The sequence below is a fragment of the Lichenostomus cassidix genome, chromosome Z, assembly GCF_008360975.1.
Source record: "Lichenostomus cassidix isolate B80296 chromosome Z, HeHo_3.0, whole genome shotgun sequence".
NCBI lineage: Eukaryota > Metazoa > Chordata > Aves > Passeriformes > Meliphagidae > Lichenostomus > Lichenostomus cassidix.
The window spans coordinates 43,619,918-43,641,855 of record NC_139511.1 but is presented as its reverse complement, the minus strand read 5'-3'; the positions used below and the strand labels follow the sequence as shown (position 1 = coordinate 43,641,855).

The following is a 21,938-nucleotide window of genomic DNA, read 5'->3' as shown; positions in this document are numbered from 1 at the left end:
TGAAAGAAAAAACATCCAATTCTTTTACACAAAAAGAAATAATAGAATTTTAGCAAGATTTCATGAGTAGGATATTTTTGTGTACAAGTGCATCTCTTGATTCCTCCACCTTTTCCCCAGTAGCTTGTTAACCAGCTACTGATTTCAACCAGTTTAAGAGACATAGAGAAAGTAAATAGTTACAGTGATGAAAAGTTGAGGTAAGGAGTTCATATTTGCCCAAATTAATAGAAAATAGGTAAGTCAACAACAAATCTGGTGCTCAGAAATGCACAAAGGAGAAAGTCTTTAAATACATAATGGTATCTAAAAATAAGGATGCATATAAATTTATATATGCACTTTTAACTTTTACAATAAGTTTACCCTCTGTGCTCAAAGAGTTATTTATATTAAAAACAGTCTGTGGAGAGGGGAGAAGCTACGCCAGAAATATAAAAAATACCTTATAAAAAATTGTGAAAGCTCTTGAGAAAGCAGAAAGCTAAAGATCTCTCTGCTTTCTAGATTACTTATTTGTTTAAAGATTTTAGCCTTTCTTCTTACTTAACTGCAAATTCCTAAGAAAAGCTATGCACTGCTCCTATCCCACTGTCTCACATGTTTACATGACATTTCACTGGGCTGTTTCCTGAACTAGGTTGAACTACACAAAGTAAGGAAAAGGTGCATAGGAGCAGGTATCAGGACTATGTTCTTATTTACATTCTTATTTATACTGAAGATTGTTTTCTGGTTAAAGTAATTTCATGACAGGCATTTTGCTTGTTTCCTTACAGTAATATTCCTGGCTATGAATTCTGGAATTTCATCATTGGTTGGGCTGATTAGTACAAAAAATGGAGTCTCTGCTGAACGATGCAATCCATCAGTGACGTAAAGTACAAACTTGTCTGCTGTTGGCTCCATTTGCATGTGCCTAGCTTGAACATAGTTTATATTCATGGCTTTCAGGTGCTTCAGCTGAAATGAACCTACAGATTTTAAAGAGAAAATTAGTTAGGACAATATTTTTGTGCCTTCTAGTCTAACACATCATTTAGAAAAAAACTATGTTTCTTTTCAAAGAATAATTAACTTGAAATTTTTAAGTTTTCTGTCATTTTTTGGCTGTGAGAGTTATACTGCACGTATTACTGCAGGACAAAAGCCTTTCCCCTGAAATAAAAATGCATCAGTCTGGTACTAGTGGGACTGTGACGCTTCACACTTTTCAGTTCATTCTGCAAAACTGAGCCCAATAAAACCAACTCAAAAAACAGATAGAAAAAGACCTGAGGTCCAAGATTCCTTCATAATGCTAGGTTAATGGTTGGACTTGATGGTTTTTCACAAGCTAAATGATTTTATGATTATATTATTTTAATTACACTGTTATTTGACTGACAGTCCACGGAAATGAGAACTTAAACATGCAGTGATTGCAGGTTTCTAGCTGGTAAAAGCTGGTAGAATTACAAAGCATGTCATAATGTGTTCTGCTGGGGGTGAATCTGCCTTACATGGTTTGAAAGTGGACAAGGGAAGTCACTGTCAAAGTCAAGCACTATCTATATCACTTTTGTAACCTTGCCTTGGGAACTAATGTTGCACCCAGACTATTGCATTTTACTGCATGTGAAGGGACGCTGGAGCCTGTCATGAGGGAGTGAAGAGGAAGGCAGGGAGAGCAGATTAATGTCTCATATCATGACTTCTAATAGATCGCAGCTGGAATGTTTAAAAAATGGATTGCCTTGTTTACTTCAAGTGCCAATTCTTCACATTTGCGGGCTTCAGTCTCCCTTTAAACTCCTCTCACAAAGTCCCACTGCTCTTCATTTGCCAGCTCCTGCCTCCTCAATAAGCCCGTATTAATGCCCACACCTGCATCTGCACCTCCAGAGCCCACTGCAGAGCCCTCCACAAGCCCTCTGTATTTAATCTGCTTCATTATCGTAAATTGTTAAGACTTACCTGTACTTATTCCAATGTTGCTTTTCTCAAACCCAGGAGAAGGCAGTATGTTTTCTATGTAACCAAACTGGGGAGGAGAAACCAACACAAACTCTAAGCCCTCTGCAGAGGTGTCAGGGTCAGTGGCAAACAAATGGTTGGAGGTAAGGGCTACTGAGGAGCCCTCCTCCACCACAAGTCTTGCACCTGCACACAAAAAACAAGCATTATTGGTCTTGAGCTCATTTTACTGTTGTTTTTGTTAACAAGAATGGAAATACTAACTTAAGGGGGAAAATACAGCAAATACTGAATTACTGAGGGATTTTGTTTCAATGTTTTCTTCTCTGCTTTCACCGAGATCTCTGCTTTTGTCATCAAAGTAGAGAAGAAAGGGATCATGAAATTATTTTGCTGGTAGGTTATGATGTAAAGTTTATATAGTGCCCAAAAACAGTTGTTACCTCTGTTTGTCAGAGCATTAATTACATGAGAGCTGTTAAGAATTGCCCATAATGAGCAATTTTGCATGCATCACCGCCTAATTTCCCTGCTGGGACAATGCTTCATTTCCAGAACATTACTTGGGTGAGCGCCTGCAAATTACAAAACTACTCATACATATGCTTAAATATTCTCTGAGATACATAACATATACCTGATACTTACAAACAAATGACATTGAAAGACACGAGCATATGGGAAACATACTTTTAATATGTATACCACAGACCACATCCAAAGCCCAGGAAATCAACAGAGATTTCACACAATGGGCTGTTGTTGGACCAGACGTACTTAACAACTCTATTTCCATTATACATGAGTTTTTTAATTCTGAAGAGTATTTGTGAAAATGTGGATTCATATTTATTAATGTATAGCCTTTTTCTTTACTTGTTTGAGGAATTAAATATAGGTAATATAGGTAGTAATGATTCTCTCCCTCCATGAAATGCCCAAATTTCTGGTTTGTACTCTACAAGCAAAGGTATATGAATATTTACATTTATGTTTATGCTTTTGCTCTGCATAGACCTGACATCTTTTGGGCCCTGAGTTCAGTTCAGAGACAAGATATTGATCACTTTTACCTAGACCTAGCTTACATATGTAGCAATAGGCATGTAGACATGGAGGAGAGCAGATATGAGCACTCTCATCTCTAATCACATGCTTTAAATATGCAGCCAAAGAGCAACAAACTCATACTTGCAGTGGCAGCTGGATTGGATGTTTACACTGTACTAGCAAAATAAAATAAAATTGATGGAAATTCTGATCCAAAACTTTTGTATGCTGATCTTAACTTACTGTTTCTAATGCTAAAAATCAAACAACAAGAAAGCCACCCTGAATCTTTAGCCATTACAGTACTGTGTACCCCACTTTATGATGCCATAGAGAGAGGAAGGTTTCACCAGTTGCAATTGATGGAGGCTGGTTGTCCACTGGAAGTACAGTGATGTTAAGGTCATAAACAGGAAATGGATCATGGCGTGAAACTGGAGGAGGAGGAGGTACATCATAACAGCAGTCCTTCACATCTGGGCTAGCCTCACCATCAGAGACAATTAAGGTTAAGATCTCAATGGAAGGAGTCATGCCAATCTCCCCACCTGGGAAAAAATATTGCAGTTTAGAAGAAATGTTTTACCAAAACTTCACGAAGACTAGTCTTTATCCTGCAAGGACAGTTTTCAGTATCCAAAGTCAGAAGGAAAAGAAAGCAGCAGCAAAATTACTGGAATTCTTACTTCTGGCTGGTGGGGGTGCTGTTTGGTTAGAGATTTGGTTTTTTGTTTGTAATCAATTTTAACCAACTCATTTCTCTGCTATAATAAGAAGGTATAGAAAAAAGTGTTAGTATTGCTACAATACTAACTAATATAATGCTATAATTGTTATAAATGTTATTATTTAAATTATTATTTGTTGTTACTATTATTTGTTATATCATGTTACATTGTAATACAATGGCTAATAGTCCTCATTATTCTGTTCTTTGTGCACTGAGGTATGTACAAAATGTGTATTGTGTAGAAAAAGTGGCCTTTTCTGCACTCTTCAAGGAATGTAAGAAAATCTTTATTTTATGTATACATTTCTCTATGACAAATGGTAATATCCATGCTCTTCCAAAAGAAATCTCTTTTATATACCAAGTAATGCATGTGTCCCTGTATGCTTCTTATCCTGACACACTGGACCATAACAAGGGCTGCATTTTATTGCTGTACTTTATTACTGTACTGTATATTATGCCTATATACAATTACATTTAAAATGTGGGCTGATACAGGACTGAGAACTTACACCACTTGCAAGAAGCATCTGTGACTCAGAGTACTCCAGCTGTGAGAACCTCTAGCAGCCTGTGTCCTACACTGCTGCAAGGTATTATTAATAAGCTGCCTGCAAAGGAAAGGCTTTGAGTGACTCCCAGACTCTCTTGCGATACCTACTGGCTGCACATTTAATGTATAGAAATTTGGGGATTAAAAACAGAAATACTACACCCTTGAACGTAAAACTTCATTGACCCTGCAAAATATTATCATTGAAATACAGTTCATGATATCTTTAAGATGCAGAAGATTTTGTTGGTAGCCACAATTAAGTACTTCCTTTTCAAATACCAGCTGTTCATTTAGGCAGTGTCAAGCTTGAAAATATTGCATCTATTCTTCATGCTAACACAAAATTATGGAAAACCAGAATCATAGAAAAAAAAATAAGACTAAAGCTGTCGTTCAGAGACGTAGAAAGAAAACCCCTTTAATCCTAAGGAAAGATAAAATTCCTTAAGAAAGAGAGTTAACCAGCCCTCGATTCCTGCCATTAATGGGGAAGGTACTAACAATAAAAAGATAACATCTTTTTAGCATTGTGTTTCTCATGAAGATCAGAACATCATTTATCTTGTGCTATGAAAAGACTATGAACTGTCCAAAAGTAGATATCCTTCTAGATTGGAGAGGCAAGCAAGAAGTACCAAAGGGTTTTCTTACTGTCCTGAAACCCATAAAAATACTCTGGTTTGTACCTAACTAAATAATAATTTTGTCCAAAAAGCCCAAGATATTTTGTCAGCAATAGTGAAAGAGTTCCTCCAGGATTATGATGCTTTCATGTAGTTGTTCAAATACATTTTTCAATTCAAGTAGGGATTTGGAGAACATATTAAAACACATGGTAGTTGTCTATCATCAGCCCTTCTTTTTAGAGGCAGTTTCTTTTTTTCCCTAGTCATAACACATGGTTTCTCAGAAGTTCCTGCTGGACTCCTGCAAAGGCATCGATCCAGGTTAAGATTTTTTACTAATAAATCTCTGACCACCTTCCAGTCTAACTCTGTCCTTAGCTCACTTACTAGTGTGCTTGTATGTGACTAATCCAGCGATGACATCAGCTTGGGAGAAACGGTCCACAGCAATGCCAGCTTTCCTCACTACCCCATGGTAGGGCTGGTGGGCCAGCATGAACATCAGTTTCATGTCATCGCTGTCTGCATCTGTGGCATAAATATACTCCGAGGAGAGGACCACTTCTTCACCCTCCAGGCAGTGAAGCACAGGAACAAGGCCTGTTTGCATAACAGGTAGCTCATCATTCACAGGCAACACCTAATCAGAAAAATAATTTAAGATTTTTTTATTGTCTATTTCAGTGGAAGCCAGTTGTTTCAATACACTGCTTTGCAGCCCAGACTAACAGCATGGTGTCAGTGTCAGAACACATTGAGTTTCACTGTGAGCAAAAAGAAACCAGCTGAATTAAAAATAAAAAGACATAACTAAGCCGAACTAGATAATTATTAAGTACCAACTGCATGTCAAAGCTCCTCTTAAATTTGCCACATGAACCTGAAACCTAGGGTTGAAAAGGAAGCCTAACACATACATCATCTTCCAGTTTCCAAGGTAATGCAAACACTTTCATAAGTCAGGCTTTGAACCCTTTGCCTCTACACAGACAGTTGCTCTCAGAAACATGCAACACACTGACCTTGACCTGCAGGATGAACTCTACAAAGTGGATGCCATCTGTGGCTGCAAAGAAAACATCATCAGTGAGAGTCTCAGAGCCATCATGATGGTATCTGTGAAAAAAGATTATAGAGCTACATAGATTTCTGACAGAAAAAAAGAACCCGTGCTTTTTGGTCCTGCTCTACAATGTGTATCTCACCCAGTAAAAAAAGCTGCTCCCTATGTAAGGGTGTCCACCTAAGACTGCTGATTCTGGATCAGAGTGTCTCCAAAGGGCTTTTGGGGTCTTCTACAAGAAGAAAACCCTGATAGTAAAACATATCTCAGTCAGGAATAAGGTTTCCCTAAGGCTTTGTCATCTGTGTCCTAGCTGCTTGTGAGGTGTTTACTAAACATGTACATCATCGCTGTGGAAGATACCTACTTTCCAACAGATGGAAATAGAGCCAGGGAGCTCTAACTCTGCATGCATGTGTCGTGTTTTGTTCTTGCCACAAATAAAGAAGGAAAATTTTCATCTCTATATTAATCAGTGTGAACACAAGTTTTCTTGAAAACTAGCCAAGTTTAATAAACACACAACTTCATTAAAAGAAAAAAGCTGGCAGCCAGTGCCTTCTTCACAGGAACTGCATGGCTGAACACAGAATTTGTCTCCTTACCTGCATGGGGCAGTGCTTTGTAGAAAAACCTATCTGCAGCAGGCACAGCTGCTAACTTCCATTTCCTGGCCACGCAACAGCTCATTTCATGATAACATTGCAATCCCAAAGCTCAGCCAGCAATCTTGGCCTGTGGCAGCACTGGCAGAGCTAAGGTGAACACTGCTAGCCTCTGCACCTTGCACCACTTGCTACTGACTTTAGCTCATTCAACTGAGAGCTGTGATCACCAAAAAAGACAGCCACCACTCTTCTAACCTGACTGCCAGGGCATGCAGGTCCCCACAGGAGAGCCTGTCACCTCCATTCATGGGAATGCCATCCAGCTCCACCACCCCATGCTGCGGCTGCCTCCGCAGGAGCAGGAAGAGATGCTCTCGTTTTGTGTCCAAGTCAGAAATGCGAATGTGTCCCTCTGTAACATGGGTCATGCCACCCTCTTCCACTCTCAAAGGGCTTGTAAAAACCTGCAGGGAGGAGAAATGCTGAGCTCTCTTTTCTGTCGCACCTCCAAACACACCCCAAACAGGCTAATTCCCATTTGCTCTGATATCAGGATGTGTAACACCTTAAAAACCAAAATGCCAACGGATTTTCCTTTCTGCTTTGTTAGAAAAACCTAAGGAAATTACCAACTGTGGGCCATAATATATACATCCCAGTTCTCATCCTATTCATGGAGGCTTCTGACCTCTAAGACGATAAGCAACTCGAAGTATAGAGATGCAGTTTTGCTAACCAAGATGCGACATACATGTTTTGAACAGATACACAGATGCCAAAGGTAGTCCTCAGCTTACTTAGCACAAAAAAATCACACTGCACACTCACCAGACTTTACCTTCCACTTTCATCCTAATACAAGCTATGTGCAATGTACAAGCTATGTACACTGAAACCTTGATCCCATGGAATATTTATTTTTTATTTCAGTAAAATCAGAATATTGCTCTGCATTTCTGTTTCTACCCAAAGTAATTTCCAAGTCCTTCTTTCTCACTTTCACCACCACCCTACCTCTGGAGCTTGATTGTCCACAGGAAGAATTGTAATATTGAAGCAGATCCCATACAAAGTGCCTCCATGTTGATTGGTGACGGAAAAAATAAACTGGACTTGCTGAGGTTCAGGTCCAATGTCCTGCAGTGGTGGCATGTAAGCAACTTTCATATAGTTCACAGCATGCTACAAAAAGAGAAGAGGGGTGCATGTATGAGGAGATAATGGGGGTACCTATAATCCATTATATTAGAGACCTCTATCATCCCCTGGTTCGGTGTTATGCCAGCCACAAAAAATAATTCCAGAAATTTTGCATGTACTCTTTAGCTACTAGCCAAACCTTGATTAAATTCATCTTGAGCTACAAATTAGGCGAGTATGGGTTCAAATACTCAAACCTGTAGCAAAACCTACAGATATGGTTTATAAGTCATAGCAGAGGTGATGACCTGAGCTTCTTTAAAAATGTTGGTCTGAGGACCTTTTCTAACTGCGACTTTAAAAGAAACAATTCATAAATCTAACATCTCCCATAGCAGCTGAATTTGCACTCATCAATGTTAATACTAACTGCAAGTCCTGTGTTCCAAGGCGAGGACAGGCTGGTGATAGAACCACCAAAATCCTGCATCCAGATACCCATATTAAGCACATGGTTTAGAATCTGTGGGCTCAGAGCTCCCATTACAGTACCGCAATGATCATTATGGAACTTTAAACATACAGCAGGATATGAGACAGGGCACTTTAGTAATATTTGTCAAACCACAAAAGCAAGAAAACTGAACTACAAAATCATGAAAAAAATGTGTTCCAGACTGGTCCATCCTGTTCCACATCTACAGGTGGAGACACTGTTCAAGGTCTCATTTCCACATTTTGTGTACTTTTCCCTTCCTCTTACATCATGTGAAGCCAAATTCAGCCTACCCAAGCAACTGTCACCCCTTCTGGTTTTAGGACAGTTATGTTTACATATTGCAAAACTGAACCATAATAGAAAATTGTTTTAAAACCTGATATTGGAATAATAGAATTTTGAGCTTCTTAAGCAGAGCTTGTGATAGTACTACTCCTCAGTTTTCTCATCTTGTTTTCCTGTCAAAAAAAAAGCTGTACACTTACAACTTTTGAAAATTGTTTAGAACTCATTATGGTATCAGGTAACATAACAAACCTGAGTAAATGACCGCAGTGCAAGAGCAGCAGGATCCTTGACCAATTTGGGGATTGTGTCCACCATAAACAGCTTCCCAGCATCTGAGTAGCTACGCAAAAATACATATGTCATATCTTGGCTAGCAATACCAAAGAACAAGAAAAACAGTCACTTAGCTCAATCTTGCATTTCAAATTACCTTCAGATTCTAACTGCATTGAAAGGAAAAACATTTTCCTTTCTTCCGTTGTTGTTATCCATTTAAACATTATCACAGTAAACTGACCACAAGAAATACTTTTCAGGATGATCATGAAAAACCATGTTATAACTTATAAGCAAGCTCTGGAATTGCTGCAATTGTGTCTCTACACACCCCAGATAGCAGACCACCTGCAAGTCTTGTCCATCATATGCTTACTACCTGCACATCTGCATTTAAGTAAAAAAAATTAATTATTTCTGGTTTCATGCTTCTTACAAACTCTGACATTAAACAACTTCCAGCAACCCATCTTTCCAGCAGCAGTAACCAGCAAACTGGATAACCAGGTGGCTGTTTGACTGAACAGGGAAACCTCCTGTGTCCTCCTTCCCCAGCTATGTAATGGTCCTCTGCTGCATGAGGTCAAAATTGAAAGTGTTTATCTTCAGGTTAAACCATACAATGTCTGGATTTTAAACTTTTCATTTAGCAGATTGTTGCTCTAATGAGATTACAGCACCAGTGATGTAAACTGATACTACACCCATTCATGCCACACCCTTATTGCCCCCACAGCCTGTTCTGCCTGTTTTCTGCCCTGCAGCTGCCCAGTCCACATCAGGAGTGCTTGATACATATCCTTGAAAAAGCTGTAGGACCTCATCTTCTCAGTCTGGGGCAAGCAGAGGTCAGCCCCATTCTAACTGTTGGGAGAGCTCCTGTGACTTGTGCTCGAGGCTCTACAGGATCCCACAAGTCAGTGTAAAATGCATATCAAACAAAAGGAAGGAAAATATTTCACATTATTTCCTGCTTCTTTGTTCTTGTTAAACTATAACATATTTCTTTTTTATTACTCTGGGTATTACTCTGTTTCTTTAGGCTCTAGCTCACCCTTAATCATCGGCAGGAGAGCTGCATCCAGCTATTGTCACCTGCACTTTCAGCAAACAGAAGAAGAACTTGAAGAACAAGCATGTAAATGCCACTGAGGCTGCTCCTCTCTCCCACCTGAAAGGTTGCAGGTATGTCAGGCTGCACCTACCCATGGGTGCAAGGGAAAAATGGGGAAGTGGTTATGGTGTATGTGAGCTCCCTGTCTTGCTCTTCCACATCTATGAAGTGGAGATGTTTCTTAGTTAGGTGAGAAATCTCAGTCTCCTTAACCACCAGGTGACGGGTCACTCCCGGAGCTTCTCTGGGTAGCTGGTCATCCACAGGGATAATGTGCACCATCAGCACCTGAAAGTGGGGAGACAGAGAATCAGCAGCCATTTCTCTCATTAAGAGAGTAGCTGTTTACCAACATGCACACAGAAACAAGTGGATCACTGGAATATGAGATACAGGATGTGGCCATCATGCCATATCATCAACACATGCGTAATGGACATATATAACAGTTAAATTCAAAGCTTTTGAATCTTAGCAGTTTCCCTTTAATTTAAGTGCAAATTAAATAGAGTATGTTAGACTCTTGCATGAGAAAAATAGTCTATTCTCAGTTGACTTCAGGAGGGTTGTTTGTATTGTCTCCAAATACAATTTGTTTTCAACATTTCATTTTATAGTGTAGGAAAAAGTGTTTTCAATGGACTTATCTCTCTGCAGCCAAGGGGAGAACTACCCCATTGAAAGCAAGAACAAGCAATAACCCTGAAGAACACTGTGGTGATGACTGTCATCAGAAAAAATGTATATCACTTTTATTTGAAAGCCTGCCAGAACATGTAAGATGTCAGCCATTAGAAGAAAAAATACAGGAGATAGCCAAAGATGTTTCAGTTTCATACCTGTGGATCTGAGAGATTTGGAGGGTCATGGCTATCACATAGCACAAACTCAAGGGAATCTTCAAATACTTCTCCTCCCAAATGATGATAATAAATTATTCCATTAAATAGATCCCTCTGAAGAAAACTGTTGACAGAATACCCTGTTGAATTGAAAAATACATCTTCTGTTGAACATTCCATGATTTTAATACTACATTACAACTATGCATTAGCTGTGCAAGTAACTGGGGAAGTATAATGTCCTCTTTTTCACCCTAACTGGAGCAAGTCCTTTGAAATGATCTCTCGTCTTCCACATTGTCTGAATATCACCAATGACGTCTTTTCCGTGTCACTGAAAGATCATTCAAAAAATGAAGCAACACAGCAAAGCCCTGTTGAGAAGTCAGAAGAGAATTTGCAGGACTAGCAGTCTCTGCAGCCTAGCACAGATATATCTGAGTAGTGACATGGAAGGAGAGTTTTCTTATCCTTTAGCATAGTTAGCATCATCTATTAGCACTGAAGTTGTCACAGATCCTTGCATGTAAACTAACCCCTAACTAGCCCAACTTTTTTTCCAGATAAAAGTACTGCAGGGAAATAGACTCAGAATGGAACAATGATGGGATTAATTGTATGCACAGGTACAGTAATCCTATCACATTAATTAGTGATGCAGTTTTACACTATAATGAAACCAGTCCAAATTTGCCATTATTTGTCTTGAGCCAAAATAAGATGTCTGACTGTAACATTTAACATATTTTTTAAAGGAGGGGACAAAGAAAAGTGTTCTTTTGTGGATATGTTTCATTACCTATCAAGTTTGGTCCTGGTTTCTTCATGATTTCTCCAGCCTGTGATGGCTTGGTAATGTTGAAGAGTATGTAATCATCACTGGAATCCATGTCGGAAGCATGAAGCATGGAGCCCTGAATCAGGATTGTCTGTCCCTCGTGAACTTCAATGACCACATTGGTGATCAGAAATGGAGGGCTGTCATCTTTAGGGAGGATATTTATTGGAAACTTATGGCGAATACTGTGGGTGCCATCAAAAATTCTAAATACCACAAAGTCCTTAGTAGAATCACTGTCATCGTGGTGGTAGTGAACAACTCCAGCCTGAATGTCAGGGACTGTGAATATGAATCCTTTCCCTCCTGTCAAAAAAAGGGAAGAAAACACATCAAAAATGTGTGGTTTGGCCCAGAGGAGAATCTTTTCACCAATATGAAGGTTATTAAAGAAGAGAGACAAACAATGTATTTCTAACTAGAAAAATCAAATGTAATTTCACCTACCAAAACCATGTTTCTAGGAGTTGGAAGAGTTAATAAGAATGCAGAATCTGCAACTGTGACAAAAGAGAAAATCCTTCAAATATCACTACAGGTAACTGGAGACAGCAAGAATTTTAACTGTTATTGTTTCCACTTTAATTTCAACCCCTGCTTTCTTATGAGAACATTTTACATGCATTTTAAGCATCAAAGAAAATAGGCCTTATAATTAAAGATCAGTGTTTCATTGCAAGTAAAATATAATGATTGTGAGAGTTTTGGTATATTGAGGTTATTGTCTGTAATAAGACAATTTTATACCTCTCCTTCACTAGAAATGTTAGGCATATGGACAAATGTTCAGGCAAGTCAAAGGATTCAAGGACTGCAAGCTGGTGTTAAAAGATATGATCTCCCCAGGGCCTCCAAGGAACGCATTCCTCTAAGGTTTTACAAAACAAAGGCAATTGCCAAAAACTGTGCATGATGTTTTCCTTCACATGCACCTATGAGGACAGATAAAATAGAATAAGGCACAGTCACTGGAGAAGAAAAGTCCACCTCTGGCTGGGGCATGGTAGTCAGAAACCCTCAAACTCAGTATTCAAGGACAGGACTGCCACCAGGAGATGGGTCCTGACTGACTGCACAGTGTTCCTAGCACTGTCTCAGGGGCTGAGCCCACCTAGCACTGCTGACACCACACAGTTCCTGTCTGTATCTTTGCAGGAGGATGATCTTGCAGACACTGCACTACTTGGCAGGAGTTTCCTGAATTTAAATTTACTTCTGAATAGTTTCTACGTTTGCCAAATTTGAAACACCACCTTTCCCTTTTCTTTAAATAGTTGCTTTATGTCTTTTGGTTATGCATTTTACATGAACACATTCAACTGTCAAAAAATCCAGCATTCCTAGTGGCAGCACATTCCCACCCTGCCACGAGCAGAGTGACTTCCATTACGTAACCTTTTCCCCAAGCACAGTGGCAACTCACGGGCTGAAGAGCAAAACATCAAAACTATATTGATAATGCAGAAAGTTAATGAGTTAGAAGTCTAATTTAATTGCCCCTATTTGAAATAAACCTTAAAGCTGCCAGTAAGTAATGACCATATCCAAATGTTGTATGTGTTTGCCAACAAATCAAAATCACTTATTATTATTCTTTAACATCTGCAAGCAAAAATGTAAGAACTGAAAATGTATTGACTGTGTTTCTCCTAATGTGCTTCTCAATGAAAGAATAGCTGATTTTGTAAAAATTTAACCTCTGGAATGTAAACATATGCTAGAAAATTAATGGTATAAGTACTGAATTTTTGAAGTTTTCTGTTTTAATACCCTAGCCTAGCACGGTTGTAGCAGGGGAAGGCAGTCAACAGAGAGAGCAGAACTGTTTTGTTACTATGGAGGAGATTTTTCCAGCCTCTGGAGTTGAAACTACCCACCTCTCACTGATAGCCGCCCATGCTGTAAGCCGTCAGCTGTGACCAAGCGAACATTTTGGATATCATCATTGTCTACAATTTGGAAGTGTTGCCACGTGATGGGTCGGGACTGCCCCTCTAGGAGGTTGAGACCTGCAAAGAGCAGAGAGTTACGTCACTGTCAGCATCTAATGCTTCTAAAGATGTTTCCAGGCAGGAAAAAACCCCAAAATTGTTTAGTTCTATCTACAGATGTACATGTAAAAGGCATTCCAGTGAAGGTTCAGATTGAATCTTGAGAAAAATTTCTTCACTGAAAGAGTAGTTTATCTTTGATACACGCTCCTCAGAGCAGTGATGGAATTACCATTACTGGAACTGTTCAAAAAACACTTAGATATGGCACTTCACGATATAGTTTAGTGGGCGTGGTGGTATTCAGATGAAGGTTGGACTTGATAATTTTGGAGGTCTTTTACAAACTTAATACTTCTATGATGCTGTGATTTTAAGGCCACCTAAAATTCTGACATCAGCTTCTTACGTACCTGAATTAGTTCGCTGTCTTTAAGGAATTTTTTCAGAGAAATAACCAATTTTGTTGTTGCAGAATACACCTAGTGCAGATATCTCTGTGTTAGAGCACATTGTGCCTTGGGTGGGGGGGAAACACCTGGAGACCCAGGCAAAGAACCATGGATGGGCATGGACCCTTTGTCTAACAAAGGGCACAGAGAGCAGCTGGTCACCCAGAGACTCTGCAGGACCCAATGAGCAGCAAGAACAAGTACCATCATTGGAGCAAATGCCAATATAGTAAAACCAAACCGAGCCAGTAATGAAAACTTGTCTGCTAGTGTGCATGTGATGTGTGTAGGAAGTCAAGCAGGACATCCACTGGGTCACTGGAGCTGCCTGTTGTGAAGGGACTTCCATCCCAGCAGTGAAACTCTTGGGTGCTGCAAGTGTGGCTAACGGGGATGGGCATCTGGAAGGTCAGGCAGGAAAGTTGCCTTGACATCTGATTCCCTGTTATCCAATAATCTAATAATCTAATAATCTAATAAATCACATTTCTGGACATTTGCACCAACAGGAGCATTGCACTTGAAACCTCACATTGTCTGAAACTGGGCATTTAGCTACCTTAGTGAGTCTGCATTCAAAAACACATGTTGGCCTTCATGACAGAGGACAGTGTTCCTTCATTTTACTTAGACAGTCACTTCAGGTGGGGTTTCTCTAGAAGACATGAGGTACATATCCTTCCCTTTTCTACTGTAGGAAAACTGCACTTTCCCTGGTGTTATCTTCTAGGCATGCTTGATCTTATATCTTTTCCTTTTGATGATTAAATATCAATGCATTCTAGATGAGAGACTCTGTTGCCTTTCCAGTGCAGACATTATATATTTGCTTGAATTAGCCATAACCCTGCAAGGTTTTCAGGCTTTAAATGGCAGGTGGTATGTCACACCCTCTTTTCCTAGTTGCTCTTTTTTGGACAGTTCCACTTTAAACAATACCAACAAGCCTTGGTCTTTCCCACATGCTACCCCACTATTCCTGTTCTACCATATATTTGCCCTTATTATTTATATGTTTTTATGTACAGTTAATTTTTCAAGACAATGCTGTATAAATAAATCCTGGTTTTCCTGTAACTCCATTTTTTCTTTATTTTTCATTCCAGTTAAGACATTAGATCTTTTTCAGGATGTTGGAACGTTTGCTCCAAAATAGATAAAGGGGAAAAAATATATTTATGTTCCTTCAGTTTAATGATCCTTAGACTCCAGCTGTAAATCTGAATTTTAGAGCTTAGTCAAATACATGTGTGAAAATGTTATTTATTCTGTAGCAAAATTAAGTTAGAATACGAGATCTCACCTGTATTCCATGAAACCCGAGGGGCATTTGTATCTGTTGTTCTGATAGAAAGATGCACAGTGATTGGCAAACTCCTTTCAAAGTAGAAGTCATGAACCTCAAACTCCACCTGTTGCAAAAACAGATAAATTGCTTATTGAAAACTGGAAACCAAATGTACTTCGAAACACATATAGTGCGTTCTCTCCTGAGAGATCTTACATGCTTCTGAAAATATGTCAGAAAACAAAGCTTGATTTAGCTTCTAAAAAGAGCCATGGAGGTTCTGCACTAAATTGAGTATCTGCCTTCTTTTCTCTTAGCAGCGAATTCTGTGAAACTTAATTTGTAGGGTGAGGAATTTTCATTTTTTGTTTGGGGTAGTTAACTCAGCAATTAATATATAGTTTTTTTTAATTAATAATATTAAAAAGTGAAGGAGACATTTCCTGCTCCTTTAACAGTTGTAGGACCAGTAACAAATATGATAGAAAGTATATGCACTAGTATAGGAAAAAAAATTTTAAAAAGAAATTATCAAACACTTGAGTTGTGAAATTCCAGAACTGTGGAATTCTTGAACCTGCAATCAAACAATGCTGAAAGCAGGACAGAGACGAGGCACTTAAGGAGCAGATATTTTGGTAGGATGTCTGGTTCTCACACTAAAGAAACAAGGAAAGGAGGTTCATGTGATAGCTAAGGGAAAAAGGAGACAAGCCTTGTCAGCATCAGGCACCAGTTTCTGTTAGTGCTGTTCTGCTTTCCAGGCAACCCTTTCCTCAGCTTACCTGGTTCTGTTTTTCTGTTTCTTCAGTTTTATTACTTTAGTACTAACCTTTTTGCTTTGATGGATAATTCCTTAAGTATCTTATCCCACAGTTATTTCATAACTTACTCATGAACCTGCAGACAGCAACATGATCTCATTCATCATTTGCATCATGCTCCCTGTGTTAGTGACATGCTTCTATTACTCTCAGCAGGAACTGTGGGGAGTGCCTTTTTGTTATCCCTAAATCACCATTATCACAGTAGGTAGGCTGTAAGGCCAGATAGCAATCCTGACCTTTAACTGGTCCATCTTTCATGACTTTAAATGTGTGACCTCTGCACAGGTCACAGGGATCAGTAACATCACACAGGGATAAAAGCTGTGTGGAAAAAACACCATTGATCTTTCCAAAGGGTCTTGGGTAGATCTACAAGTACTGTTATTTCAGTGTTCCTCATATTAAAAAATCGGTCCAGTTTAGAAATTTCTCAGTCAGAGGCACTAAAAAGTTTTCAGTGCAAAGAAATTGTTGTATAGTGAGCAATAAATATCTATTTTGTGTTAAATACTTAGGGTGATATGTCATAGGAGAAAAAGGTAAAATATTTTACCTCTGCTCCTGCACTACATATAGTTTTAGAAACATTTGTTCTTGAAAAATATCCATTACATACGATTAAATTCATTTCCAGCTTACTTAATCTTAAAGAGATGAAAAACAGCAAATATTCACATATCCCACTGTTACCTCATAATTCCTTCTCTCTGTGTGGCTGTTATTTGGAGGCTGATAAGCAATGAGCATGTCATTGAGATCTTTCCATGTGAAGGAGCCAACAGGTTTTGTGTGGTCAGATAGGTGAGTGATAAAGCCCTGTGGAGGTGGCTTGGTAATGTTGAATATAAGCAGGGACTTTGGAGTTTCATTGTCTTCAGCATCAATGGTTGCAGTTGTAATAGGGGTTAAAATAAATTGATCTACTTCCAGGATGAACTTTGCCACTGGGGCGGCTTTGGGTATTTGGTTGGGAACAGCACCTTTAATCTGAACTGGGAGCCATGCATACTCCGTCTACGACAGAAAAAATGAGACAACTGAAAAGGCTGAGTAAAGCAAAAAAAGATATTCAGTTTCTTTTAGCTTCATATAGCAAATTGGGGTACATGTTGAAGAAATAATTATTTTGAAAAGAAAAATTAAAACATTTTAATTAGAAAATGCCTAAAGTAAATATTGAGACATCATGAATCTGACTTTCAGGTTCACTAGTCTTATTTGTGTCCTTAATTTGGGGCTGAAACCACTTACTTAATTTGATGTGAACTTAATGAATAACTTTATCTGACAGAAATATGCACAAGCCATTAATTATTATTAACTGGATATGTTTATAGAGCTCTTAACGTATTAATTACTGTATATGTTGATGTCAGTGTAGATCATGCTGTATAAAAATTGTGGAATTATGCCAGAATTAATTTTTCTGTCAGGATAAACTACTTATATCTGACAGTAATCAACCAGGGCTGTTTTTCTGTAACCATAATTGTTTAATCATAGAGGCATGGAGAGAATATCTTTTTTTTGCTTATCTGGCAAAGTTCTAAGAACTGAACAAACTTTAGGGCTCCCTACCTCTATTTAACTGTGAAAAGGAGCAAAACATTTATTAATAAATAAAAAACAACAGGATGACGATCAGACATTATAGACTTGCATATAAGTCTACCTTGTGCAGAGTTTTGCTTCTGCTGTCTGAGAGATCCAACCTCACAGGAATATAGTCAGTGTCCGGTGAGGGGGGGTCAAGATGTCGATACTGAATCCCCATCCTCAGAAATTCTTCACAGCTCATTTTTTTGTTGTGAATGACTCCTAGTCCCAGTGTACAGCTCCCATTGCTGCACTGTTGGCCCAGGCTGCGCTCTGTAACCCAACAACAGCAATAGTGAAACAGATACCAGAGCAGAAATCAACGTGGAGAACCTGCCCATGTAGCTAAAGTAACCCTGAGAGAGAGACAGTGTGATGAGAAATTACAGCCCCTTTCCTGACTTAATTTCTCCTACAGGATTTTCAGCTGACATATTCCAACTCCATCCTCCCTTGTTGTCTTGGTTAGTTGCTGCCTCCAACCACTACCTGCGCTTTTTCTACTGAGTCTTGGCATTCACAGTCTTGGCTGTCACACTAGTCCACACCTAGGAACCAGAAACAGAATCCAATCAAGCAATTATTGACCCAGATCTGTGATCTGCATTGAGCCTCACAAAAATTTCGTGTCCCTTTCATGTCCATGATAGCTCAAGCTGTTCATTAAACTTCACATGACCCACTCTTACCCAGCACGTCTGAAACAACCCACTGCTTCAGACTTAACCTGCTAGGTCTCTTTGAACACATTAATGCAAACAACTAAAGCATGTCATACCAGTGCCAGGGAAGAAGCTCCTTGGCTGATCTCGACGAAGCTGCTCTTGCTGCACTTTCCTGGTGATAAGCTGGCCGTGAGCAGGCAGGTGGGTTTCCGAAGAGATTATGGAAATGGTGCAATCCAAGTTTATCTTCCTGTCATAATCAAAGGTGAGGACGTTCTTGTCAATCACCCTGGACAGACCATAGTATTCAGGGACCTCCAAAGCATGGGAGCGCATTTTTATGATGTTACAGTCTGGCTCAAGTAACTGCACATGAAGGGTGAATATTTCTACAAATGTTTCAGTTTCTGTAAACCTGAAAGTGACAGAGGAAAATTAGTTGTGCTTCATCCCAATTTCTGATACTTTGTGAATTCACCAGTGTCCTCATCTTTTTAACTGAATTACTTGAACCCCTTTTCTCTCTTTTGCCCTCAGCCTCGAATTGCCATAATCCAGACCCAAATCCCCACACCTGTAAGCAGGGTCTTACATGTCTGTGTGAAGGAAGAGTTAGCTGTGTATTGTGTGAGAGCATCTGCCCCAATCAGCAGGACAGCAGAAAGTACTGTTGTCACTTTTCATAAAGTGAAAATGAAAAATCACTGGTTTTCTGTAAGAAGCAAGCAATACATAATAAACATTAAATGAACATATCTACAATGCATGGTGAGAAATATTTCTGTAAACATTTGGTCACTTTTTAACTAATGATCCAGCTACTGGATCTCAGTAGTTACAATATGTACAGCAGAACATGCTTTAACTGTAAAAATGGACTTTCCTTTTTCTGAGGTCTGCTGAGCTCTGGGTAACAGTGAAGTGTCATCTCCTGCTGCTGCTTACCTGTACAGCCTAAGCATGACCATGTCTTCATCTAAAATCGGACATCCGTTGTGGGTATATTTGACTTCATTAGGAAGGAAGTGACAGTCAAAAACCTGTGAAGCAGAAAGAATTGACTGGTTCAGCACTGTCAAGGATGTTAACTTTGCAACATCTGTTCACTTCTCTCAGCACCTGGAATACCTCAGACTGAGAAGAATTTTAATATGTAGTTAATTTCTAGGAATAGGTATTCTTCTGTTCCATAATCTCTCAGTGAGAATCAGAGCAACCACTTAAACATGGGGCTGCCAGCACTCCACAATTGGAAGGGCAAATGGTCATATGTGATTGTTTCAGGCTGCTAAGTCTCTTCCCAGTACAAAAAATAGTTTGACCTCAAACTTCTTTTCCACTACATCCTGTGAATTTAAGGATGCAGGTGTATCCAGTGGCACACACATCTGCAGTGGTGCTGAAAAGCCAGCAGTTCCAGCTTCATGACGATTTATTGACTTTTAAAGTTGCTTATGGCAATAGCTTGGTTATCTAGTAAATTTTGGTTTATGGCAAATACAACTGGACTACAAAAGTACAACCCAGTGAAATTTCTCTGTTAGAAACTTAGACTTGTTCCCTGTTTTTGTGATCCTGACTTTGTGCCAGTAGCTCTTTTCTGGATCAGATGTATTATCTGTGCCATACCAACATCCAGCCCCAAAATCAGTGTAATCCACAGCACAAAAGCAAGCAGATTAATCTATATTGTCCCTACCAGCTAATGCAAACTAGCCTAATTCTTACAGCGTACCTGATACAGGCAAAATTAGTGAATCTCTCTGGCCACAGTTTAAGCATCTAAGCCAGACAGTTATTTCAGGCAGATTGATTATTTTAATGGGTGGTTGACTTGTGAAAGCAAAGCAATGAGGAAACATGCCTGACACAAATAGAAAGAAGATTGCTTTGTAGAACTCTGACACACCCATTCTTTGAAAAAGGGATTTGGATTCTGGGGTATGCAATTTTCATGTTCTCAATTACTGCAGTTTGCAAGACTTGCAAATTACATTTCCCATGCAGTGGTGTTTCTGTAAAGAAACACCAGCTGAAAGCTCCTAGCATTGATTAGACTATGTCTATGTTACCCTTGTGATAACAGGGAATCCCTACACAGCCCATGGAGGATGGTGAATACTCATGTTTCATATCTACCGAGAGACAAGGCATATTCTAGCCAGAAAGAAACCAAAACCTAATAATTGCATTTCATAAGCATCTCACTATGAATCTAAACGAAGTTTTGATTGCATTTTTTCAGTCAGTATTCACAAATAGTTATCTTGACTTCCACATATTATATTGATGGTTATATTGATTTCACTTTAAAGTGAACTCTGTTAAACATTCTCTAATAGACCTAATGAGGCCACAACTAATAGTGATTAATATATGTTTATGGCTGACTGAAAAGCCACTTTTTTATCAAAAAAGAAGAGGTCATTTCTTAATGACAGTCATTTTTTAAATGACAAAAGAACCAAGAAAATTAAGTGACCAGCTTGAATTGGCTTCATTTCCCTAACTACTTTAGAAGATGGTGAAATGGCTGAGGGACTTTAGTGAGGTTCTAAAATATTGACTGAAAGTGCAGCTCATAAAGAAAATCTTTGGATCCTCTGACTTTCAGAGAAAAAATGGTGTAATAATTTAATTCTAAATAAATTGTTAATACATAGTTAACTGAAACATCCCATGACCACTTTGTGGATTTATGCTAAAGGGTATAAGAACTAGCGACCTTAGTTTCTTTCTAGCCATTACACAGAATAAAACTTACATCCTTCTGTAATTGTAAAATAGTTACAGTTTCTCAGCTTTCATTATTACTGAAAGGGTCCAATTCCACTGAAGTTATTCTCAGATGCCCAAGCTATGTGATAATTATTCTATAGCAATTATTCCTAGCAATTTTAAAATTTATTGCCTGCTTTTAATTTTCATCAAGGAGTGCATTGTACAAAGCCTTTCCTTTTTCTCTTTTTTTTCAACTAAAAATATATACATGGATCAACCGCTTGGAATAATCTATAATACATGGTGTTATGGAAAGTATGCTTGATTTTATTTGTTAGGACTGCTTAGAAAGGAAGGACAAGAATAATTTGTGGAAAACAAAATTACTCTCATATGATGAAGGTTTTGACTATGTTGTGACTGTTCTGTTGTGTATTATTTTCAAATGCCACAGAAATATGTACTCTGCTATTTTTCAAACAAAAACAAGTATGTCTTTTTCTTACTTAATGTCCTTTCTTAGTACAGACTAACATAACGGAACATGAAAGTTAAGTAATCAGTTGAATAGTCTTAGCTGATATTCTACAAAAACGGAAAATAAAATTAAGAAGTATCTATGTGGTATGTTATATTAAAAAAAAAAGTATATATAAAACCCACTCACACTATAGTTTCAGAAACTTGCTGTTGTACACTGAAGGCTAGATTCTTCATTGATGTAAATCGCTGTAGAGCCCTCAAAGTCAATAGGATTTTGGTGACAGAAGGATGTGTGGGGGACAATGCCAAAGGCTTTACAGAAGTCC

General features: G+C 38.7%; 1 protein-coding gene across 4 annotated transcripts in view; it reads right to left on the bottom strand.

Annotated features, from left to right (window-relative positions):
* Positions 1-21,938, bottom strand: part of FREM1 (FRAS1 related extracellular matrix 1) — a 65,402-nt gene that overhangs the window by 34,717 nt on the left and 8,747 nt on the right. For all 4 annotated transcript variants that reach the window (XR_014847114.1, XM_085043769.1, XM_085043767.1 and 1 more), the window contains exons 3-19: positions 19,354-19,448; positions 18,522-18,823; positions 17,820-18,016; positions 16,838-17,161; positions 15,336-15,444; positions 13,467-13,598; positions 11,551-11,895; positions 10,749-10,891; positions 10,001-10,197; positions 8,769-8,859; positions 7,607-7,774; positions 6,848-7,056; positions 5,944-6,037; positions 5,309-5,561; positions 3,357-3,554; positions 1,957-2,142; positions 778-974 (exon numbers count right to left, since the gene is read on the bottom strand). Coding sequence is in view for 3 of the 4 variants with exons in the window: in XM_085043769.1 (XP_084899895.1) it covers positions 778-974; positions 1,957-2,142; positions 3,357-3,554; positions 5,309-5,561; positions 5,944-6,037; positions 6,848-7,056; positions 7,607-7,774; positions 8,769-8,859; positions 10,001-10,197; positions 10,749-10,891; positions 11,551-11,895; positions 13,467-13,598; positions 15,336-15,444; positions 16,838-17,161; positions 17,820-18,016; positions 18,522-18,823; positions 19,354-19,448 (3,240 nt within the window). In the remaining variant the exon portion in view is untranslated. The remainder of the gene's footprint in view (positions 1-777; positions 975-1,956; positions 2,143-3,356; positions 3,555-5,308; positions 5,562-5,943; positions 6,038-6,847; positions 7,057-7,606; positions 7,775-8,768; positions 8,860-10,000; positions 10,198-10,748; positions 10,892-11,550; positions 11,896-13,466; positions 13,599-15,335; positions 15,445-16,837; positions 17,162-17,819; positions 18,017-18,521; positions 18,824-19,353; positions 19,449-21,938) is intronic.